The 21,299-nt window shown below is 39.1% G+C and overlaps 1 protein-coding gene across 4 annotated transcripts in view; it reads left to right on the top strand.

Moving 5' to 3' along the window:
- Positions 1-21,299, top strand: part of NEO1 (neogenin 1) — a 384,856-nt gene that overhangs the window by 297,142 nt on the left and 66,415 nt on the right. For 3 of the 4 annotated variants that reach the window (XM_025207173.1, XM_025207172.1, XM_025207171.1), the window contains exon 8: positions 14,696-14,915. In XM_025207173.1, coding sequence (XP_025062958.1) covers positions 14,696-14,915 — 220 coding nt within the window. The remainder of the gene's footprint in view (positions 1-14,695; positions 14,916-21,299) is intronic. The other variant, XM_025207174.1, reaches the window with a different exon arrangement.

Genomic DNA, 21,299 nt, shown 5'->3' with positions numbered 1-21,299 from the left:
GAACCGTGTCCTGGGTGCACCTCAGCTCCCACATCCTGTGATGATGTGAGGACCAGCACCAAAGGGGTGGGCTTCTCATGGGCTGCCTCCAGCAGCTGATCTCTTGCCCAGCCCCCAGGGACCTGCTCCTGGGCATCCGGTTATCCCATTGTCCTGGGGCATCCCTACGCCACCTCCTCTGGCGGGGTCTCTTCTGACAACTTCTCCCACCCCCTGGGGTGCCGTAGGTGTGTGGGGTCTTGACAGCCCTGTCCTTGGTGAGGAAGCAGGACGGCTCCTTGTAGAACAGCACGATCTGCCTCCTGGCATTGGACCTTTTGTTGGCATTATGCATGTGCTTATATTGGATCTTCATCTATTTAGTTTTGTCACAGCACTGCTTCCAGTCCCTTCTGTGGCCCTGCACCTGCATCTGCTGGGCAATGCACTTGAAGACATCCCTGTTGCAGTTCCGTTTCTCTAGCTGGTGCTGGATCTCCTCCTCACCCCAGATGGCGATGAGATCCCTCATCTTCCTATAGTCCCAGACCGGGGTTGGGTAGCGGAGGAGGATAAGGGTCTATCTGCGATGGGGTGGATGGTAGTAAGATGGGAAGTAAGATGGATTGAAGGACCGGAGGATGCGCGAAGGTTTGGGTCCTGGCACACGGCTCTCTCACTGCAGCTGGGTGTAGCCCTTGCTCCAGAGTAACTGGGGCTCCATTGGTCATTCCACCCTCACAACCTCAAACTTTCCAGGAGCTTCCAGCAGACACTTTGTGATTCTGGCAATGCCCTGTGCCCCTGCCTGGAAATTTCCAGCGCCCTCTACCTGAAACATGGAGACAGGTCTTATTTCACCCCCTCCTGAGGTTTCCAGGGGCATTTGCCTTCTTGCCTCGGCTTGGATGCTCAGTGCTACCACCCACACTCTCCTTCCACTCTAGTCCTCTGGGACCCTGTGGTTGCAGGCCAAAAAAGTTTTTCAGCATGCCAAGGGCCCATGATACGGATCAGCGGCCAAGCCTCAGAGGTCACAGGGTTGTCTTTGTGCAGGCCCAGTCCTGATATTCTGCCCCCTTCCACCCCGACCCACCAGAGGCAAGCTGCCTTCAGCGGCTCCTGCTCGGGGTGGGGAAGAGGAGGAGTTGGGTTTCCTTGCTGGGGTTTGGGAGGCAGGGTGCCTGGCTCTGGCCTTTGAGATGTGGTGTATGTGAGCCAGGGTTGGAGTTAGTGGGGCTGTGCCTGTGTTCAGGAGTTCTCCTGGACTCAGTGTCAGGTCCGTATGCACATCATAGGGCGCTTCATGATTGGTTGGAAGGGCACAGCCCAAGGAATTGGATGCCCAGGTCCTGGGACTCATGCAGGGGACATAGATGCCTTCCCTCCTCCCCCTCACCCCACCCCACTGCCTACCTGTGGCTGACAGATGGCTGGAGGTGGGGTTGGGGAGAGGGGCTTTGCTGGCTTGGCTCTGGGAGAGCTCAGGGGTTGGGCCTCCTGGGCACTCGGTCATAGCAGCTGTGTGCTAGTGCTCCTTCTTGCCAGGGAGGGGTAGAGAGGGACCACAAAGGAGGCTGGGATGCTGGAGGGCAGCAATCTAACTTGAATCAGTAGGGGAACTGGTACAGAAATTTGATTCACTGGTCTAACCTAGATTGATCTGATTTGAGTGCACATCGAACCAGATTTATCTTAGACTAGACAAAGTGCACTGAACTTCTGTACTGGTACAGGTTTAGGTCAATATCTGATCACTTAGACCAGGCTAAATGTACTGTCTGTACCTGGCCCTGGAGTGAAGTTCCACAAATGTACCCATCAGTACCTCAAGAAAATTGTATTGGTTTGAAGAAAGAATGAAAATTATTTAGGATGACCTAAAAGATGGCTCCTCCAGCCATGTGGCAGTCTGTGTGAGAGCAAGAATACCATCCCCCACAGTATCAGCTACATTGCCAAGACTGGATGCATTGATTTTCAGTTGTTATAACAGTAAGAGTGTCCATCCCAGACTGGAAGAACCTTTTAAGGCACAAAAAAGTACAGAAAGTTGCTTGGGATCATTCAGCAAGCCAGTGTCAAGAGGCCTAAGGAGATTGCAGCCTGCAGTGGTGTTGCTCCAGTCTTACTGGAAATGACTTGCATGTACAGTTGTAGAACCAATGTTGGTTTTTCCTACTGCATACAGTATGTTGGTTTGGAATTGCTCTGTAAAGATCTATTTACATATGAATATAATGTATTTGCTATCAGAATCAAATTGTTGCATTCCACTGTTATAAGAAATTGGAATCAAACTATCCCTCTCTGCTAGAGACACCACTTCTCTTGAGAGGTTTGAATCCTGCATAAGAATTCAATTTAAGAATATTTACATTCATAGGCAATCTATACAGGACGCTTTTTGTGGTGCCTTGTTATTGGTTTAAGTTGTTTATGGGTTGCTTTTTTTAATTTTAAGTGTTCTGGGGGACTGGATTTTAGAAACTGAACTTAAAATGCAGCAGTGTGTGTTATTTACTTACTGCATTTTGGAACGTGTTGTTGTAGTTGGATTTTACTCCAGCCACAAAACCCATTTCAGAGCTTTAGGTTTGCAGCTTCCTGAGGGAGAAGGTTTGAATACATTTCGGTTTTTTCCACTCTATTTAATAGTCTAAATCTATGCCTTTATCTAATGTTGGTTGGAGTCCTGGTGCCTTATCTCAATTGCAGTATTTCTGGTTAGAATTATAGGAGAGGCTGCCTTCCTCTCTGGACCCACCTCAGTGTGTTATGCGTCAATAAGGTCTGTCGCACCTATTTTTTTTTTTAATGATTTGTTTTATATGACAGGAAAAGAAATCAAATTGTTTCCTTTACACCAGTGCACTTCACAGTGAAAAGAATGTGGGAGGAGTGTTCTTTGTTGCCCTAGATTTTATGACTTCCTCTGAAAGTTTATATTGAAAATATAATCATTGCCAAAACGATAACATCTGAATGTAGGTATATTTACAGATTATACACAGTGTTGATTTAAACTTTTGAGCACATAAGCAACCTCACATTCAAGGATTATAATCATGTTGTTATTAGTTAAGAGTATCCACATGCTTCTTTGTGAGCGTTTGTGGTTGGAACGTTTCAAGTGGAGTTTTAATAACAATTTTACTTCCCAGTTTACCATAAACTACTCCAGTCACTTCATAAAAGCAGTACAAATCTGCTTTTTCTGCTTTAGGTGTAGAACATTTAATATTAAATAATACTGTACAGAAGCATCTCCATCTGATTTTCAGAAACTTGATTTTGTCTCCTGGATATATCTGGTTTTAATTCATTTTAACTTAAAGGTTCTAACTCTTGTTTTAACCTAAATTGCCAGGTTTTTTAATATTGTGGCCTAGGAAAGAGCCTGTGAATGGTACGGGTTACATGATATGCCAAGGAAAGATGTTCTGGGGCTTTAACCACAGCGTTCGATTTCAGGCAAACTTTCTCTTCAGTTCAGCCTCAAACTTCCTGCGTTTTGCGTAGAAAATTGAATCTTTCTGTGCCTTAGTTTCTCCATCAATAAAACTGACTTATTCAACTGTTTCATAAGGTGTTAAGTAACTCATTATTGTACAGAGTGCTTGAGACACTCCACAATAAATTACTATGAGATGGAAAGCATTGTGTGTAATAGTGCTATTATGTAAATGCATAAAGCATCATGGGATTCCAAAAATTCTAGAGCTTAATGATAGCTGTCCACACGGATTTTTTTCTTGGTTAGTTGTTGGGAAGCTTCAAGAGGATGTCAACATGCTGTTACCACATGAACGTATCAAAAAATCTTTCACTGAAAAATACCAAGCCAACTCAAAACACACCCAAAGTGTAAATCAAAGCATCTCTCCCTTCATCTTCTGGTGAAGTCCCTTTTAATGCCAGATGTTTTTTATGTGCTAAACTAAGCTACTTTAACTATTTTTCAATTAATCATAGCAGAATCCTACGTTGAATTGAATCTCTCCCCTTATTTCCATTTTTGAACCTTTAGAGGCGTAAAATATTCTGTCTTCTGGTAGATGGCGCACAGCTTTTACTCTGTCCTTTGTGTCAACCTCTCATCAGAAGTCCTCTGCATTCTTGAATGATTTATGTAATTTTATTTTTAGCAATGGCGTCAACATCATTAAAAGTAGTGATCATTCTTCCACCACAGTTGCACCATCTTGAAGATCTTGCCCTCTGAATTCTCAGTCTGCTTTACTTGCTCACTTCAATTACCTCATACAACAGAAGAGTTTGTTGTTGTATAAATCACTTCATTAATTAGAAGCTTAAACAGAACTATTGGTTTTTCCTTTTGTAAATGAATAATTGCACGTTTTCTCTGAAATATTAAATGGGGTTGTAGTCTTACTCCAGGTATAAATGTAGGTACAATCTCTTGCTCCCACTTTCACGCACACCCATTTAAACCAATTCCATCGTGCACTCAGGGAGATTCAGAGAAAGTCTGAGGAAGCTGTGACAGTTTAGAAAATGAATGTATAATGCAAAGGCAGAAGTCAGTCCCCCATACTTTTCTTCACGTTTCCTCTTTGTCTGATGCATTCTATTAAGAGGTGTAATTGAAGCGTATTTTTATAGAATACCTGTCCCAGAATGAGGGAGTAATTCAGTCATTATAATTGATCTGCGGATATTGTCAAGAAAAGTGTCAGTTTTGGTGATATAAACACTCATCCAAAAAAAAGCAAAACACCCAAACTGATCTTATCTGCTAATTTGTTATTTATTTGGATGAGGATTGCACTGGACGCACTAACAAGAATAATGAGCAGTTGATGCACTTTACAAAAGCTTTCAGTTTAAGCGTGTGGACACAGGTACGTTTGGAGCCATTTCTAAAGGGGAACATTTCTAAAGGGCAGTAGCTGTTAAGTTCTAATTGTCATGTGAGGACCAGTGAAGAGCAATGCAAATATAGCAGAACCACTCCAACTTTAACAGAAAATTTAGAAATGGCTCCAAATGCATGTGTGTCCATACCCTAAATTTTAGAGAACAAGTAGGCTGATGCAACAAATAGATAGGAGGACTGCTTTTTAAATGGTAAGATATATAGGATGGACTTAAGGTTGGATTTTTTTTCCAGAATAACAGCCCTGCTAACAGGTGGTGCTGTATTAATTTAACAAAAGCAAGTATAAAAAAAAAAAAAAAGATCAGCTGATAGTTGCAGCTTGTAACCATTCTTTTTATCACAGGTTTTTTTTACCAAGATCAAAGATAATATATCTTTATTATTATTATTATTATTATTTAGATTTGCTTCCTATCCTACCCAGAAAGATTTAGGGCAGCTTACACAGTACATGGCAAATGACATACAGATAAGAAACAACAGTAGACACCCCAGAACTGCAAGGCTATATAAGTATATGCAAGAAAAGAGGAACATGTATACAAAAGCTCAAGTCTGAGAAAACTATGCAGTTGTTAGAATTTTGAGAAGTTTCAAACTCCTGTTCTGACCTAGTATTAAGGGAACTGTTGACTATCAACCTACATACAAGAGAGTATTAGTTTAACAAGCAAGTGGCCTTTCCGAAATAACTGAATTCAACATTGAAGATTTGATTCATGTGAGACATTTGTTTTTACTATTTACAATTAAGCAATAAAAAGTCAGACTCATTAATGACCTAGTCACCATTTCACTAAAAATAGATGAAAAATAAGAATTTGTAATTTTTAAAATAATCTTTAATATACTATTACTGGTCAATAAATTGTTTTACATGCTCTCAAATGGCTGTTAAAATCAATGTTATGATGTGTATAATAAGATGGGTTTTCCTCTTTCTTATATAAATAACATCATAGGAAAGTCCGGGTGGAAGGGACCTCGTGAGGGTCTAGTCCATCCCCTTGCTCAGGCCAGGATTGTCCTTGCTAAACCATCCCAGCCATGTGTCTGTCTTATCTGTTTTGAAAACTTCCAAGAATAGGGTTTGCACAATTTCTCGAAGTAGCCTGTTTGAATGCATGACTACTCTCATGGTTAGAATGTTCCTCCTAATCTTCAACCTAAATTTTCCCTGCTGAAGCTTGAGGCCATTGCTTCTAGTCCTATCCCCTCTGGCCACAGAGAAAAGCTCATCTCCATCCTCTCTATAGTTGCCCTTCAGGAATTTGAAGACTGTTATCAAATCCCCCCTCAATTTTCTCGTTAATAGGCTAAATAACCCTAGCCTTTTCACGTAAGTGTCATCTCCAGGACACTGATCGTTTCTGTTGCTCTGTGCTGGACTTTTTCCAAACTGTCCACGTGCTTCTTGAAGTGTGGGGTGCCATACTGGATACAGCACTTCAGGTGAGGCCTCACCAGTGCAAAATAGAGCAGAAGAATCACTTCCATTGATTTGCAAGTGACACTCCTTTTAATATAACCCAGTATATTATCTTTCATTTGGAACAAGAGCAGACTGTTGGCTCATATTCATCTTATTGTCCACTGTAACTTCTAGGTCCTTCTCTGCAGCATCGCACCCTACCTAGGCTTTCTCTAGTCTCTGTTTGTGCATGCAATTATTCCATCTCAAGTGTAGCATTTTGCATTTGCCTTTGAGTTTCATCTGACTGATTGCAGACCATTTTATAATCTTTCCAAGTCATTCTGGATCCTAGCCCTTCCCTCCAGTGTCTACAACTCCAACGTGGTGTCATCCGCAAATTTGCTAAATGTGCACTCAGTCACATCATCCAATTAATTAATGAAGATATTAATACCAGACACAGGACAGACCCCTGGGGAACCCCATTTTATATCTCCTCCCATTGAGCCATTGATGACTCCTCATTGAATACTGTGATCCAACTAGTTATGTATCCATCTTACAGTACTTTCATCTAGCCTGTATTTCATTAGGTTGTTGTTAAGAATGTCATGTGAGATGGTGTCAAAAACCTTGCTGAAGTCTAGGGATATTGCATCCACTGTTCTCCCCTCAAACTATATATAATGTATATATAATACTGTATATAGGCGTTCTTGTTTAGGATTGCAAAGCAATTTTCAATCTTATTGACTAACTCCCCGCATCACCTTTAGTTAGGTAGGTTGTAGCATCATTACCTTTATTTTAAAGCTCAGCAAATTGAGACACGGAACTTGTACTGGGTCATTCGGCCAGCAAATGGTGAAGCTAGAAACAAAATCTGGTGTTTCTAACCTAGCCCTGTAGACCAACCACTGCACAAACTTTTCTACGATATATGTCTTCTTTATTATGTATAATAAAATCCTTGTTACATGAAACCGTTACTTTGGAGTGACTTTAAAAGCACGCTAATCATTGTCCTTTGCCAGACATTTATTTTTACTTTCTCTAAATTTTCATTTAGTATGCTATTGGCATGCTGCTTTGTGAAATAAGCAGAAAAGCTGTAAACTTGGCTTTGTTGTATGTACTTGAAGGAAAAAAAAGAGAAAAAGGATATCCTAACTGGAGGGGCTGGACAACATGGAAAATTCTCACAATAATTTGCTAACCAATAAAACATTTAATTCTAGTAGCCCTTGGGAGTGGTGTGTTTGATCAAGAACTTTGTAATGATCACATTAGCTTCCTGAATTGTTTATCATGGAATAGCATCACTTAGGAATTATAATTCAAATATATTTGATCTCCCCCAGCATATTAGGTTAATAGTAGTGAGATTTTCTTTGTTTCATTGCTGCAAAGTGAAATAATATTATTAGTCCATTAAAAAATACTCTTAACCCTTAATTTTTTTCACCTGTGAGGCCAGGGATCAAATCTATATTAAATCACAAATGGAAATTAATATGATTTCAGTTTAGACCCCTGTGGATGTTTGTGGAAGTTACAAAACATTTGGATGCGATTGTCACAATAGGTAATCTCTACTCGAGTAAAACCTTTGTTGTAGAATATCTGCCAAGTAATAGTTTGCCAGAACAGAATCAAGCAATTAGCTAGCTAGATATGGTCCCATGTGTTCAGATTCTGTGTATTGCACAATTGAGACTAACTGGGAACCTTATGGTCTGCAGGCAGCAGATCAGTCAGGTGAATGATAAGAAATCTTCTCTTCAGTTAATTCAGTAAAATTTGTGTTAAGCTTGGAATTCACTCTGTTCATTGCACAGGAGATGTTTCAAACAAATTGGTAGAGCTCCAGGTAGGAAACCTGTACCTCAATATCACATCCAGTGCCTGTCCAGTGTCTGACAAAACATTTACATCTTTGTAGATGATGAGAAACTTACTTTTTCTTTTTTGTCTTTTTTTTTTTTTAATTGTAAGTTAGTGATTGTGCTGGCGACTTCTAGATGGCCAACACCTGCAATGATTGCTTGTTATGGTAGCTGAAGACCATCCTCACTAGGTTAGCATCTTAATCCAGGTGTGTGGTTGGGTTTGTAGCTTAGCTCACTACAGAATGTATTAGAAAGCTGTTCTCTTGGAGTAAGTTAATATTAGGAAAGTTTTTTTCAGAAGATTTACATTTTTGATCCAGTCCTTATGGTTCACCATATGTCAATCTCTTCAACATCTTTTGCTCAAACTGCTGTGTCCTGTCTTGCAGCATGTTCCTGAAATGGACTTTTAGTAACCTAATTAGTCCATGCGAGTGCAGTAGAGCTGCTATTCAAAGTATAAGGGGGATGGACTCATTTCACATCAGTTGTGGTTTTCCTGAACCATTTCTTTCAAATGCTGTTCAAGGCACCATACTGTATGACATTAAATTGAATATGGGGGTGTGTGTGTGTGTGTGTGTGTGTGTGCGCGTGCACTGTATATATCATTTTCTTTGAGAGCTCCGTCAGAAACAACCCTCAATCTCTGCAGGTTGAGAAGATGGATCTGCTGTTTATCTTTCAGGCATGTTAGAACATCATTCTTTGTCCATGTTTTTATCATGTCACTTGCTGAATATGCATAGATTAATGCAAAACTCTCCAGAAATAGCAATTTAAAGAACATTCCAGAGGACAATAGCTTAAAAAAATTGGTGAAATAGATTTGATTTTTTTTTTCACAGATCGCTTGTTAAACCATGGTTAAAGGTTCGAGATAATAAAGTTGTTCCCCTATTGGCATTAAAACTAATTTTAGTGTAATTACTCATTAACATAGCTTTGCACTGCTGAGCATTCTGCTCACATGCCTGTGTACAAATCAGTTTGTAATGGTACTCAAGGCGTTTGGGGGGGGAAAAAAGAAAGAAAGAAAAAGAAGTAACCTAGTCTTCTAAAATGCATTCCACTGCTATCAACATTACTAATTTGCTACCAAGCTGATAGTTAATTGTTTCTTCCCATGGGTGAATTTTCTTGCCTATTCCTTGCTTACCTTACTTGTACAATTTACACACCCTTCATGCTTTTATTTGGTTCATGGTTTATTTTTCTCACCCTGCTGATTTTTGTTGTGTTTGAGCAATCTACCTACAATGCTGTCAGAAGGAGTATTTCCAGTCTTTTTAGTATTACACAAGGACACAAGCAAGTTTTTGTTAATCTGGGAAATCTTGGCAGCTCTCCCAGACCCTTCAGCTTGATGCCTACAGGTTTGAGCAACTCCAGTATGCACATGACTTTAAAGCAAATAATGGATGTATTTCATTCTATATGGAGATGAAAATATTAATATATAGTACACATTTGGATGCTTTTTTATCTCACCTGTTTAATTAGTGTTATTTTGTGAAGGGGGCAGGTTTCATCAAGTACTTGGGTTTCAGTTTAATTATTTAAATAATCTTTATATAACATTTTAATTAAACATGACAATTTTCAGTGATAGATAAGACAGGTTCTTTGCCCCACAGAGCTTATAATTTAAACAAATCATCTGACAATATCACCAAGACAACATAATGGAAACCAAAATATTAACCGAAGGTAGTCTGTAGACGTGTGTTTTTGTGTTTAGACTGTCAATAAGTGTTGGATTTCTGCAAGGAGAATTGCTGTAGTAGAGAAGGATTTGCTAATTAGTTTTTGGGGGTGGGTTTTGTTAGTTTGTTTTGATTTTTTTCTAATGTTTTTCCTTATTATTCAGAACCTAGATATTACAGTAGTTTCTTTTACTCCTCCCAGATATAGGCTAGGTACCTAAAAGGGTGGTTACGATTGACTTCCTTTGTTTGTCAAGCCAATGAAATAGCTGCTGTTTGGAATTATGGGAATAACATGTTCAAGTGTGCCAAAATCCCAGGAAAAAACAGTGAGTTTTATGTTTTTGAAATTTTGGGATGCTTTAGAAAATGTTATCCGGTGTGAACGGAGCACTTATTTTCACAGGATACAAAACATGACTCAGAAGACTTTAGAAGGCATTTGGATGATTTAATTGGAGTCTATACAATGCAACTTTGCTTTGTGTGGTTGTCTAGTATTAACCGTTACACGAACCATGACTCTGTCATGGAACTGAATAACAAAACAGAGTTCCTAATAGGAGGAGAGAAAGCATCTGCAAGAGGGGTGGGATTTATTTTCAGCTGAAATATAAAATGAGATGGGAAAGAAGCAGAGACATCCACAGAGCCATTGAGGAGACTACTTCTATGCTCTCTCATCTATAATGACAATACCCCATGGAGAGAATAAAAGAAATTTCAGTGATTAGGAGCCTAATTCAGTGCATAGCTTAAGCATGTACTTTAATTTGATATGAAAAAATCCCTATTGACTTAAGTGGGACTGTGTGCAAGCTTAAAATTCAGCATGTGTTAAAGTGCTTTCTGGATCAGAGCCTAATCATCAACCATGTTTTATTTATGAACAGAGGAAGAGTAGATGGGCACTGACAGGGTTCTGGGTTCTGCTCTGTGAGAAGCTATGCAAAAGACCCTGACAGCTTTAAAGCTACCTTTGGTAATACTGGATACTGCCTGCTCTGGGAGTTGCCCTAACATGAAAAAATGCCTCTGGCACCAATCGGCTTGAAAAGTCCATAATGCTAAATTCTCTGGCTACATTTTTTTCCAGTTCCTGAAATACCCCTTTACTCCTTGATACAACCACTACACAAAGGAGTATGAGATGTAGTAGCGGGAGGTTACACATGCCAATGCTGTGCAGCTCCTTCACCAAGTAAATTCTTTCCTGGGTTGCAACAGCCACCACTTGGCACCAAAAGGGTCAGAATCTTGTCCCTGGTCTATAAGAAATCCCCCAAACAAATGTAGGTATCGGTTAAAGAAAAAGATTGGATTCTGATATGAATATGAAACTGGTGGGGTAGATTGGGGTTATGGGCATGATGATTGCACTATTTCTATGGATGAAAACAACCAGTGGCTTTCTCTATGTTCTGTTAGTTGAAGGGGGTATTGAGAAGAAAGTGACTCTAGATCCTCTGCTTGTCTGAAACTTCTAGCACCCTACAGCAAAAGTACAAAGTAATAATCTCAGGATTTGCATGCTTTGAACAATACCTTCAATATATTTTTCTTGAAGAAAGAAATTCCACTAACACTACTGCAGCAATAACAAGTATAACTGAAATGTAATGGTCAAGGTGGCTATGCCTGTGTTGACAGATCTCGGGACTAAGGTTTTCCAGAAATGGACAGTATAGACAAGAGAGAGGAGAGAGGAGGTAAAAACGTGGATGGGAACTTCAGTAGAGGTGGAATACATGACAAAGTGATAATGGCATGTTGGCAGATCAGATACAGAAGGAGAAGTCAAGGTTGCCAACTTCCCAGAGAGGGGAAGGAATGCAAGGTCTAAATCAAAGGAAAAGATAGGAGAGATATTATCTTATTTCTAACAGTCCTCTGGCCCAAGAGAAGATTTTTTTGTCTGAGATATTGTATGTATGATCATTTCATATTAAATAGGCTTTGTTCCTTGGCTTCGATGAAACCCCAAAGTCTGATAAATGTAGGTGTTCTCAGCTGTCAGCCAATGAATAGTGCTTCTAGCTGTTTTACACACAACCTTTTTTTAAAGCACTGAATCTGCAGTATGAAAATGATATAAAGGTTAATTGTTAGTGGTGTTAAAGCTGTGACATTGTCAGCAGTTGCTTAAGAAAGAAACCAAGAGAAGAGAGTTCTTGTAGATTGTCTTACATGCAAGAATGTATGTTGTTGATATTTTTCTTAACCTTTTTTTCTGACAACAGTTGCAGTCTTCTTTTCACTTATGATGTCTGCATAGATTTGCTTTCCTATTGTTCATAGACTTCTATTTTATTCAGTCTGTAGCATTTTCCTTGCCACTCATAACATGCATATCATCCACTAGTATTGCAGCTGTATCTCTCTCTGTCTCTGGTACAAACAGTTGTTACTATATTCTTCCTTTTGATGTTGTACTAAGTACTTTTCTTAATATCAGTCTATAGTCAGCTGAAGAATGAAGCAGAATTCTGAAAATTTTCAGCACTTACATCTGGGTCTCTATTTTATTGGAGCCTGGGATTAAACACACAACCTGAAATGTGATTCAAGCTACGTAGCATATATCAGAGATTTTGAGCTGATTTTAAATATCAAAATAACTCCCAATTTCAAGAGAGGAAGTTAAAAATGTATTAGTTAAGCAATCCAAATGAGATATTTGGCTAAGACATAGTTATTATAAAACAAAATGCAAAATGACTTTCAGAGTGGCTAAAGGGGCAGTAATATCTATTTCTTTAGTATTATGAAGCAACTTGAACATTACATTTTCTGTAACCTTGTTGTGAAATGGACCGAACCATTTGAGATACAAATTTAAGAACCACCACCACACATACACAAACTGGCCTGAGAATTTCAGTCTGCATGGTTTAAGTTGGGAAAATTTGTGAGAAACTAACAAAAGTTTCTTACAAAAAAGTGTTGGGTGGCTATAAATATAGGTATTGCTACCTGTACCACTTCCTATATGGTTATAATTTTGTTTCTCCTACACAGAATATAAGCACTAGATTTACTGGGCGGATGCATGGTTTTCCTTAGTAGGAGTTGGGACAAAGCTACTTATGCACTTTCCAGCTACTTTTAACATTAATCCAAGCGATTTTGTCCCAGTTTAAAATAATGCATTACATATGCCACATATGACTTCAGCAAAGTTTGCAAAGGAACATTGTGTCAGGTGCTGTTAAGATAGTATATTTAAAACAATATAGCTCTGCAAAAGAAGACAGAATGAGAAACAGTTGGCAGGGATAAATAAATTTTTTTTGGATGGAAATAGGACCTCTTTTGGGAGGAAAAATCCTCATGTATCAACTGCCTAGGAAGTTTATCATTGCATAATGTGATGGCTGTATCACAACCCAAATTCCTGCATATATCAGTTATACCAGGACTATTCAACTGGCAGCCCATGGGCTACATGCAGCACCTGAGGGGTTAATTTGCAGTTTCAGGAATCCAACCACTGCTCCCTCCATTGTTCCAGCTTCAGCAGCAGCAGCCTAGGTCTTCAGGTTCCCCTTTCTCTTCTGGCTTCTGTTTCCTGCCCTTGCCCTAGGGCGCAAGGTGGTTTCATGCGAGACTGGCCACAAACTCCCCTGGCACTGCAGGCTGAAAGCTGAGGGTGCAGCCAGTGTAGTGGGGGAGAGGGTCCCCATGCAGTGTGCAGCTTTTGCTGGTGCAGCCTGCCATGTAGAAGTTGGATAGCTCAGAGTTCAGCGGTTTCCAAATTGTGGGTCGTGATTTACAAATGGGGGTTGCAACATCAGCAGATGGGGTTGCTGGGGTGGGGGCCTGTGGGTTGGGAGTGAGGGGCCATGCTGAAGAACTGCGGCCATAAATGGGATCGTGCTGAGGGAAAGTTTGGGAAGCACTGCCTTAGTTACATGAGACAACAAAGCAGGTTGCTTGTGTGTGTAAAACAGTGGGGACCAGCCTGTTTGGCAGACGTGCCACAAATTAAGCCCCGCTACCTCTCCAAGTGCCAGTCTGATCCCCTTCCCCTTTCCAATCTGCTACTCTGCTTTCTGCCTGATCTGCTGCTCTGCTTTCTGCTTCCTTCCCTGTGCTCCCTGCCTGCTCTGCTGTTCTGCTTCCTGCTGTGCCTGCTGCTATGCTGCTTGCCCCCTCCCTGGTCTGCTGCATGCCACACACACAGGCTGCCCATCCCACTTGTGGCACGCGTGCCACAGCTTGGCCACCCACAGTGGCCGACCTTTGTCTTAATTTGTACAGTAAAATCACATAAACTTGCAGAGTCTTTTTAATGAGCTTTATATAATCCAGGTATTGCTTTTTTTTAACTGATGCTAGACTGGTTTAATACTCCTTTTTAACCAAGTAACATAGAAAATCTGGTTTAAATGTACTTACTGTTGAATAGCAAATGCAAGTTGAATTTTGTTTTGTTTCCAAATGTTAAATAATACATATGACTTTTAAAAAAAATGAAAGTTTTGTTCAGCATTGATATGTCCTCTTATGAGGTGATATTTTATCCTCAGTTTTCACCCTTTCCTTTCCCTTGCCACTTCCATTACAATGGAGATTTAGTCTGCTTGCCCTACAGTGATGTCCTTTAATATTTTTCATTAGTTTTCAGTAGTTACCTTTTGCCTGCATGTCAGCCTTCAGTTTAATGGCCTTTTTTGTGTGTGTTCATTTTGTTTTGTTTCCCATCGTGGTTTTGTTTATTTCTTTTGTTTTTTTTCCCTGTTTTTTCTTTTTAAACCGTCGTGATGTTTGCCCTTCATATTCCCCAATGTTTGCACATGCCAAGATGTTGCCATCCCAACATTACCTCCCACTTCACTGACCAGTGCCACTACTGACCATCTAGCACCAGCTACAACTGGACCGTTGCCTTCAGCCCCTCGGGATGTCGTGGCCACCCTCGTCTCTACTCGCTTCATCAAACTGACGTGGCGGACACCTGCATCAGATCCTCAGGGAGACAACCTTACCTATTCTGTATTCTACACCAAGGAAGGTATAAACAGGTAAAGACTATACTTGTGAGATGTGTTGAGTTCAGTTTCCAAAGTCGATATAATCCCTTCCTACTGGCTTCTGAAGGGAAACAACTTTTACATAGTAGTTGATAAGTGTCCAAAAGCTTAAGGGCTTGAGTGTTTTTCAGTGTTGTACTGCAAATCATTTGCACCGGTTGTTTGATTTTAGTCTCAATACAGTCCTAAATTTGTAAGGCCCAATTTCAAAAATTTCCGTCGTTTGAAGCATTTTCATTAACTGGGTATCAGCTTGGTTTTTGATTCACCGCAAAGGGTCAGCTACATGCTTTAAGCAGGATGCATAGCAACTAAAAGGGCTTGTGGCCTTTCATTCATGAGTTTTGGGGATTGGGACAGTGTCCCTATTTAATTCAGTTCAGTCTAATTTGCTGACTGATGGGATCTGCTGCCCAGAATGATAATCTGGCATTGCCGTGAATGAAAGCTCCCCTATTTGATAAATGCATGTTAGCATTCATTTTTGGCAATGGTGGGGTGTGAAGTAGTTTATTACAAGTGGGCCTTTTAGCGTATACAGTCACAGGATCATTGATGGGGAGGAGCCCGGCTTTGTGAGTTCTGTAGTGGTCACAGCAAGGAAATGAGGCTGGTGTGTAGGAGGCTTGAAAAAAATTAAGAGCACACCATAATTCAGGGTGGGTTTGGTGACTGAAAATGTCAATCCTGTCCAGGTTCATGCACAAAAGCTAAACTAAGCAGAAGCTGCTAGTACAATTTCCTTTTATCCACAACTGTCCTTTTCTCATTGCCTTGTTCTGGGAATTCCCATCCTTCCCTTACCTGTTAGAAGGGACAGTGCCTTTTCATCAGTTTCTGCTCTCTCCTAGTCATTGTGAAGTTCTCAGGCAGTGCCCAGATTACTGTTTCCCCTAGCAGTTGGACCTAAAGGGATAATTTACTACCTAGTTACTTGATTCTCCCTCTTGAGGGTCTTTATTAAGGGAGAAAGATGCATTTGTACTGAAAATTAGACAATAGGAACCAGGAATACATTTCTACTGCTATTATGATTAACCAAACAAATGATCAGGAATACTGTTTATTGCAGGACAGTGGAAGTTAAGATTGAAGCTAATATGTACTAGCCCTCTGTTAAAACCCAACTTTTTGTTGTGCGCATGTTAACCTCACCGTGTCTTTAAACCAGCATGCGTGGAATTTCACAAGCAAATTCTGCTGTCAGATTTTAAAATGGGTTTGGAAAATATGAATAAAAAATGGGATAAGATCGTATCTTAAATCTAATTTGAAAAGAAGAAGGGTTGGTGTATAAATATAAAGTTTGTGTATTTGAAATTGAATCTTGATTTTTTTTAAACAAAAAAGGTGGGGGGATAACAAGAGGCTCTCAAACTGAGGTATTTAGAGTTCTGCCATTTTAGAGAAAATTGATTGGTTACATAGTACTGGCTACACTTCATTTAATTGCATTGCAATGAAAGACAGCAAAACTACACTAAAGCCAGGATGTTCAGGGTGCCTGAGGCAGCCAGCTTCCGTTGAATTTCCCTTAAGCCTCTTTAAATTCGTAGCCTTGAGGCATTTTTTTATAGAAGATGATTAATCAGACAATATCTGTATTAAAATGTGGTTTGCACTATGAAAAAAATCCCTGAATTAAGGATAGCTTCAGGTACTAGCTTGTTACTGACTCCTTTTGTCAATTTGTGGGGACTAGCAATTACACTTCTGTGTTAAATTTTCTATTCTCTCTAGTGTTTCTGAGAAAAAACCTGCATACATAGGAGGAACTGATTATATGGAAAATAAACCAGGAAAAGGGGAGACCATTTTTCTTGGGATTTTCAGTCACAGAAACCCTAAATATCCTAACAAAAATTGGCTAAAAAGTCAGAAGAGTGGTGATCTTAAAAGGAACCAGTACTTATTGTTGACAAGCTGTTTTAGTTAACATTTCCTGCCTCTTGAATACTTAAAGTGAAGTTTGCATATGCAATAATAATTTACCCTTTTTGCATATACATTACGAAAGAGCCTTTAATTATATTATCATTTTCTGTTCCTTAACAATATCATTTTTTTCTGCAGTCTTAAGTGCATGAGTATAATTTGTAATATATTTTAAATACTTTTGTGCAACTTTCATTGTTGTAGCACTGCAGTTTATCTTCACTTTACGGTCTGACTTTTAATGTGTTAGAACACCTGCATTCCCCATTGATCCAAATGGGAAGCATGATGTGACAAACGTCAAAATCAAGCCTTGAGATATTTATGTACATGTATGTGATTCTGTAAGTAAAAGGACTATTTTTTAATGTATATGTGTACAAAGGGACAATGGAGCATGTAGCCTCCTCATTTTCATTTCCTGACGTCTTTGTGGCTGGTGATGAAAACTTAGAATTAATTTAATATAGGTGTTTAAATGTGGAAATTTCCTAGGGTTTTTAAAAAGAGGAAAAACAGATAAGAAAACATCCTGTAATATGAAAGAGTTTGACTAAACACCACTGGAATGCCCTGTTGAACACAGCTTACAAGGTCTGCAGGAAATAACCTTTTCCCCATGAACTCTAATGATCTGTACTGCTCTGTACTCCTCCTATCTCCTATGCAGGGTTCACAGCATGAGGTAGCATGTCTGTAGAGACATTGCTTCACCCACCATTGTTTCACCTCTGTAACATTTTATTTTGTGCAGTGAAATTGAGCCATGTGAGGACGTGGCATAGCCTTCTTTAGGTTTGGGTATACACTTGAACTTAATTAAAAGACTCCAAAAAATGTACTGTTCACAATCAGAGTGTGAAATTAATCAGGATGTCTTTTGGAGGGCTGTTCCCCATACCAATGTCAGCTTTCTCCTGTGAGCTACTTTAATTTTAGAGCTATTTAGGAGAAGTTGAAAGGTTTTGTTTCTTTTTTAAATGGGAGGCTGTAGATCCTGCATTTTCCTCATACTCTAAAGCAACTGTATTAATTTTTATCACCTAAAAGAAAATGTCTTTCAACAACAGATGAGCTTAAATGAGCATTAGAAAATAAGCAAATGAAAACAGGGAGTTAAAATGGAAATGTTTACGTAGCCATACCTATGCGACTGTTTCTACCTTTCCTCGCACTGAGCTCCCTCCTCCCCCCCCATTCTGAAAACTTTTATAAACTCCACTTCTCCCAAATACAGAGGTAGGTAGCTCTAAATATGAAAGTGCATTTTGAGGGTGCATGTAGTTGAGTGCAAAATGTAATGCAGCGTACTAAATTGGAGTGAACAGATGAGGCTGGAAAGGGGACCTTCCAGGAATTGCAGATATCAGGAACATGAGCTCATATCAGGAACATGAGCACTATTAGGTCCATCTACTTCATGGTTCAACAACACACACTGCAAAATGGCATGGATTTTAAATGTGTATAGCCAGATGCTGTGAATTTTTAATTGCCTGTGTTTAGAAACCTTTATCCCTTAAAGGTTTGTTTGGGTATTTTTGGTTAAATGTCTCTATTTGCATCCATTGGATAAACCTGCAGGGTATAAGGCAGAGCTTAAGTGAAATGGATGAGTGACTTTAACTGTGCATTTCAGCACTTCCCTAATGTCTGGGTTTATTTTAAGTACACCATTCATTTTGAACTTCCAAACTAACATTTATAACTTTTTGTTTTAAAAACTGCAGTATTCTCTTGAGGACTTTTTCTCTTAAGTAATTGATAGCTATTTGCAACCTCAACTCCAGTTTACAGAGCTCTTTGTCAGGGGATTTAGGTGTAGTGAGTTAGGACAGCCTTAATGTTCTGTTGGATAATATAGTTATTCATATTAAACATCTGTTATGTTACCTATTATGCCTACCTAAACACATCAGAGCTCATAAAATGTACTCAAAGCTCCCAAGGAAAAAGTATAAATGAGAGATTCATGTAACACTTAATTAGATTCATCTCAACATATTTTTAACATATTGTTGAGATGGGGGGCATGGTTCTGAGCTATTACTGAAAATTATGTTTGGGTGTATTGATTTTATGCTTAGTAAATGTTCCTTTTCTATTAAAAGAATTTTAGCCTGGGATTTATATATTTTAGATAAAACTGGTAAGTGTGTATATTTGAAAAAATACAATATGCTTTGCATGTCAGTAGGATTCATGGCTATTGAACAACATTAATCTGTTTATACTTGTTCTGCGTAGTTCAGATGCCAGCCATTAATATAAAATACAGGCGTTTTAGGGAGCTCTTCAATCTGAAAATTAGTTTCCAGCTAAAAACGTTGGAATTGGAATACTTGTAAAAACTAATGGTGTGTTTTTGCGAGTCTTGTACCTAGTCAGTCTGTTATTCTCACAGAAGAGATCTTTTATGATATCAAAAGAGAGAGGGGGTGAGGGGAACCCACGTCTGTTTATTGATTTATTTATTTTATTTCAGGACATGCAATTAAGAGGAGGGTAGGTACTCTGTCAGAAGCTGACAGCTTAACAATACATTTAAAATACTTCCATGAAAGGGACCATGAAAGAGAAGGTGCTAAGGAACTTATTTTTGTAGTTCTCCTTTAAAATTAGTTGCAGTCAGCATTCCTCCCCCCAACAAAGAATAGGGTAGAAAGGCCATAATATTATGGTGATTGCCAAACCCCATTTTCAACCAAACTATTTCCCATCTGTACTTGAGGAAAAATTTTCCCAGCTGACTTTATTAAAGCTTAGGTGGAGGGTATCTGACCAAGGCAATGATGGAAAAATAACATAAAAACTGACCTGGAAAGGCTAGTCAAAGATATGACAAGGTGAAAGGAGATTGTCCAAAATAGGAGAAGATAGAAGGCTGTAGTTAAAGCGGTTATAGGCCCCCAAGGCCTATGGGAGCTGAGAGAGGTGGACTTTATTTAAAAAAAAAAAGTTTAAAAATCAGTTTTATAGCACTGCCTTTCCATATTGTAGATTGGGGGAGAGGGAAAGTGTGTTAGTAACTGTATTCTGACATTCTTTAGTACAAATGAGTTAATAGTGGCTAACTATTAGCACAGTTTTGTGCCTCCTTCTGTAATTAAAATGTACTAATTAAATGTCAGAGAACTTTGTTCATATAATTTTCATTTTCATTTTATCAAATCATCAGAGTAGTAGTCATCTTCTTTCTTTATAATACCACTCTTTTAATTTTGGAGAAGAATTTAGCTTTTCAAACAGAGCATAGTATAAGTGATGTTAAAAGCCAGGCATCTAAAAGTTCATGTGGTGTAAGTGACACCTATTTGCAAATAAAGGTTATAATTCCAGTTGATTTTTAAGCTATAACCATTCCCCTGAACTCTGAGCTGTATATGCCATCTTCAGTGCCTGGAGCAGCATTTTCTGCCGCTTTATAGGCACAATTGATGTTTGCTGAGTTTGGGGGCAATAACCCCTCCTGTTGCCATTATACTGAGGCACTCAGTGTATTCTCCCAGCTGCTTTATGGCTTGTAACTGAGTTAATGTCAGCATTGTTATTGATCTTCAATGGCTTGTTAGTGGTTCAGATTTCTCACCTTTTCATATTGCTTAGAATTAATAGACCCTCCGGACAAAATAATGTGGTACCTTAGTGCTCGTCTCTTAAAAAAACCTTCTTAAAATTATTTCCTTGGGTCTGTTTTTTTCTTTAAAGATGATAAACATGTGGTAGGGCCTTTTTTTGTTAACACAGGTCATAGTTTCAGAGTTTAACCGCAGAAGAGGCCAATAGTAGCTCATTTAGTTTGGCACCCTCTATTGAGTGGGCCATTAAATTTCACCCCTTTATTCCTGTATTGAGTTGCATAACTCATATTTAGCATAAACATCTCTTCCAAAGCTATCTTCTTCTGATTTGAAGGCAAAGTATGAAGAATATACTATTTTCCTTCTTAGTTTGTTCCAACGGTTAATCACCTTCACATTTAAAAGATGTACATAGTTTCTCATTTAAATTGGTCTGGTAGCATTTTATAGCTCTTTTATGTTATGCCTTTTTTTCCAGAGCCTCTTGTTGCCATCTATTTTCTCCTTTTCAAAGAATTTTCACACTCCAATCACCTCTGTCATTTTTATAATAAACCCAATAGCTTAATGATGTTTGGGTTTCTCCTTGCATATTTTTTCTTGGACTTTGTAGCTCTTTCTGCATGCTCCCTGTTTTTTCAGCATCCTTATAAAAATGTACCCAGAACACACTGCAGTATTCAGTATATCATTTATAAATTTTAGAAATTCTAACATTGATTTACTACTGTCTCCACGGGACCTCCAGCATGCTGCTGAATAACAATGCAGTTTTTCTCTCCACGCTTGCAAATAGGTAGGGAGTAGCTCATGCTGTTTTCTGGTGTGATTTAATAATCTGAAATAACGCGCCTCCCCC

This window comes from Alligator sinensis, unplaced genomic scaffold (assembly GCF_000455745.1).
Source record: "Alligator sinensis unplaced genomic scaffold, ASM45574v1 scaffold492_1, whole genome shotgun sequence".
Taxonomy (NCBI): domain Eukaryota; kingdom Metazoa; phylum Chordata; order Crocodylia; family Alligatoridae; genus Alligator; species Alligator sinensis.
Note: the sequence above shows the minus strand (reverse complement) of the source record. Positions and strands in the feature narration are given on the sequence as shown.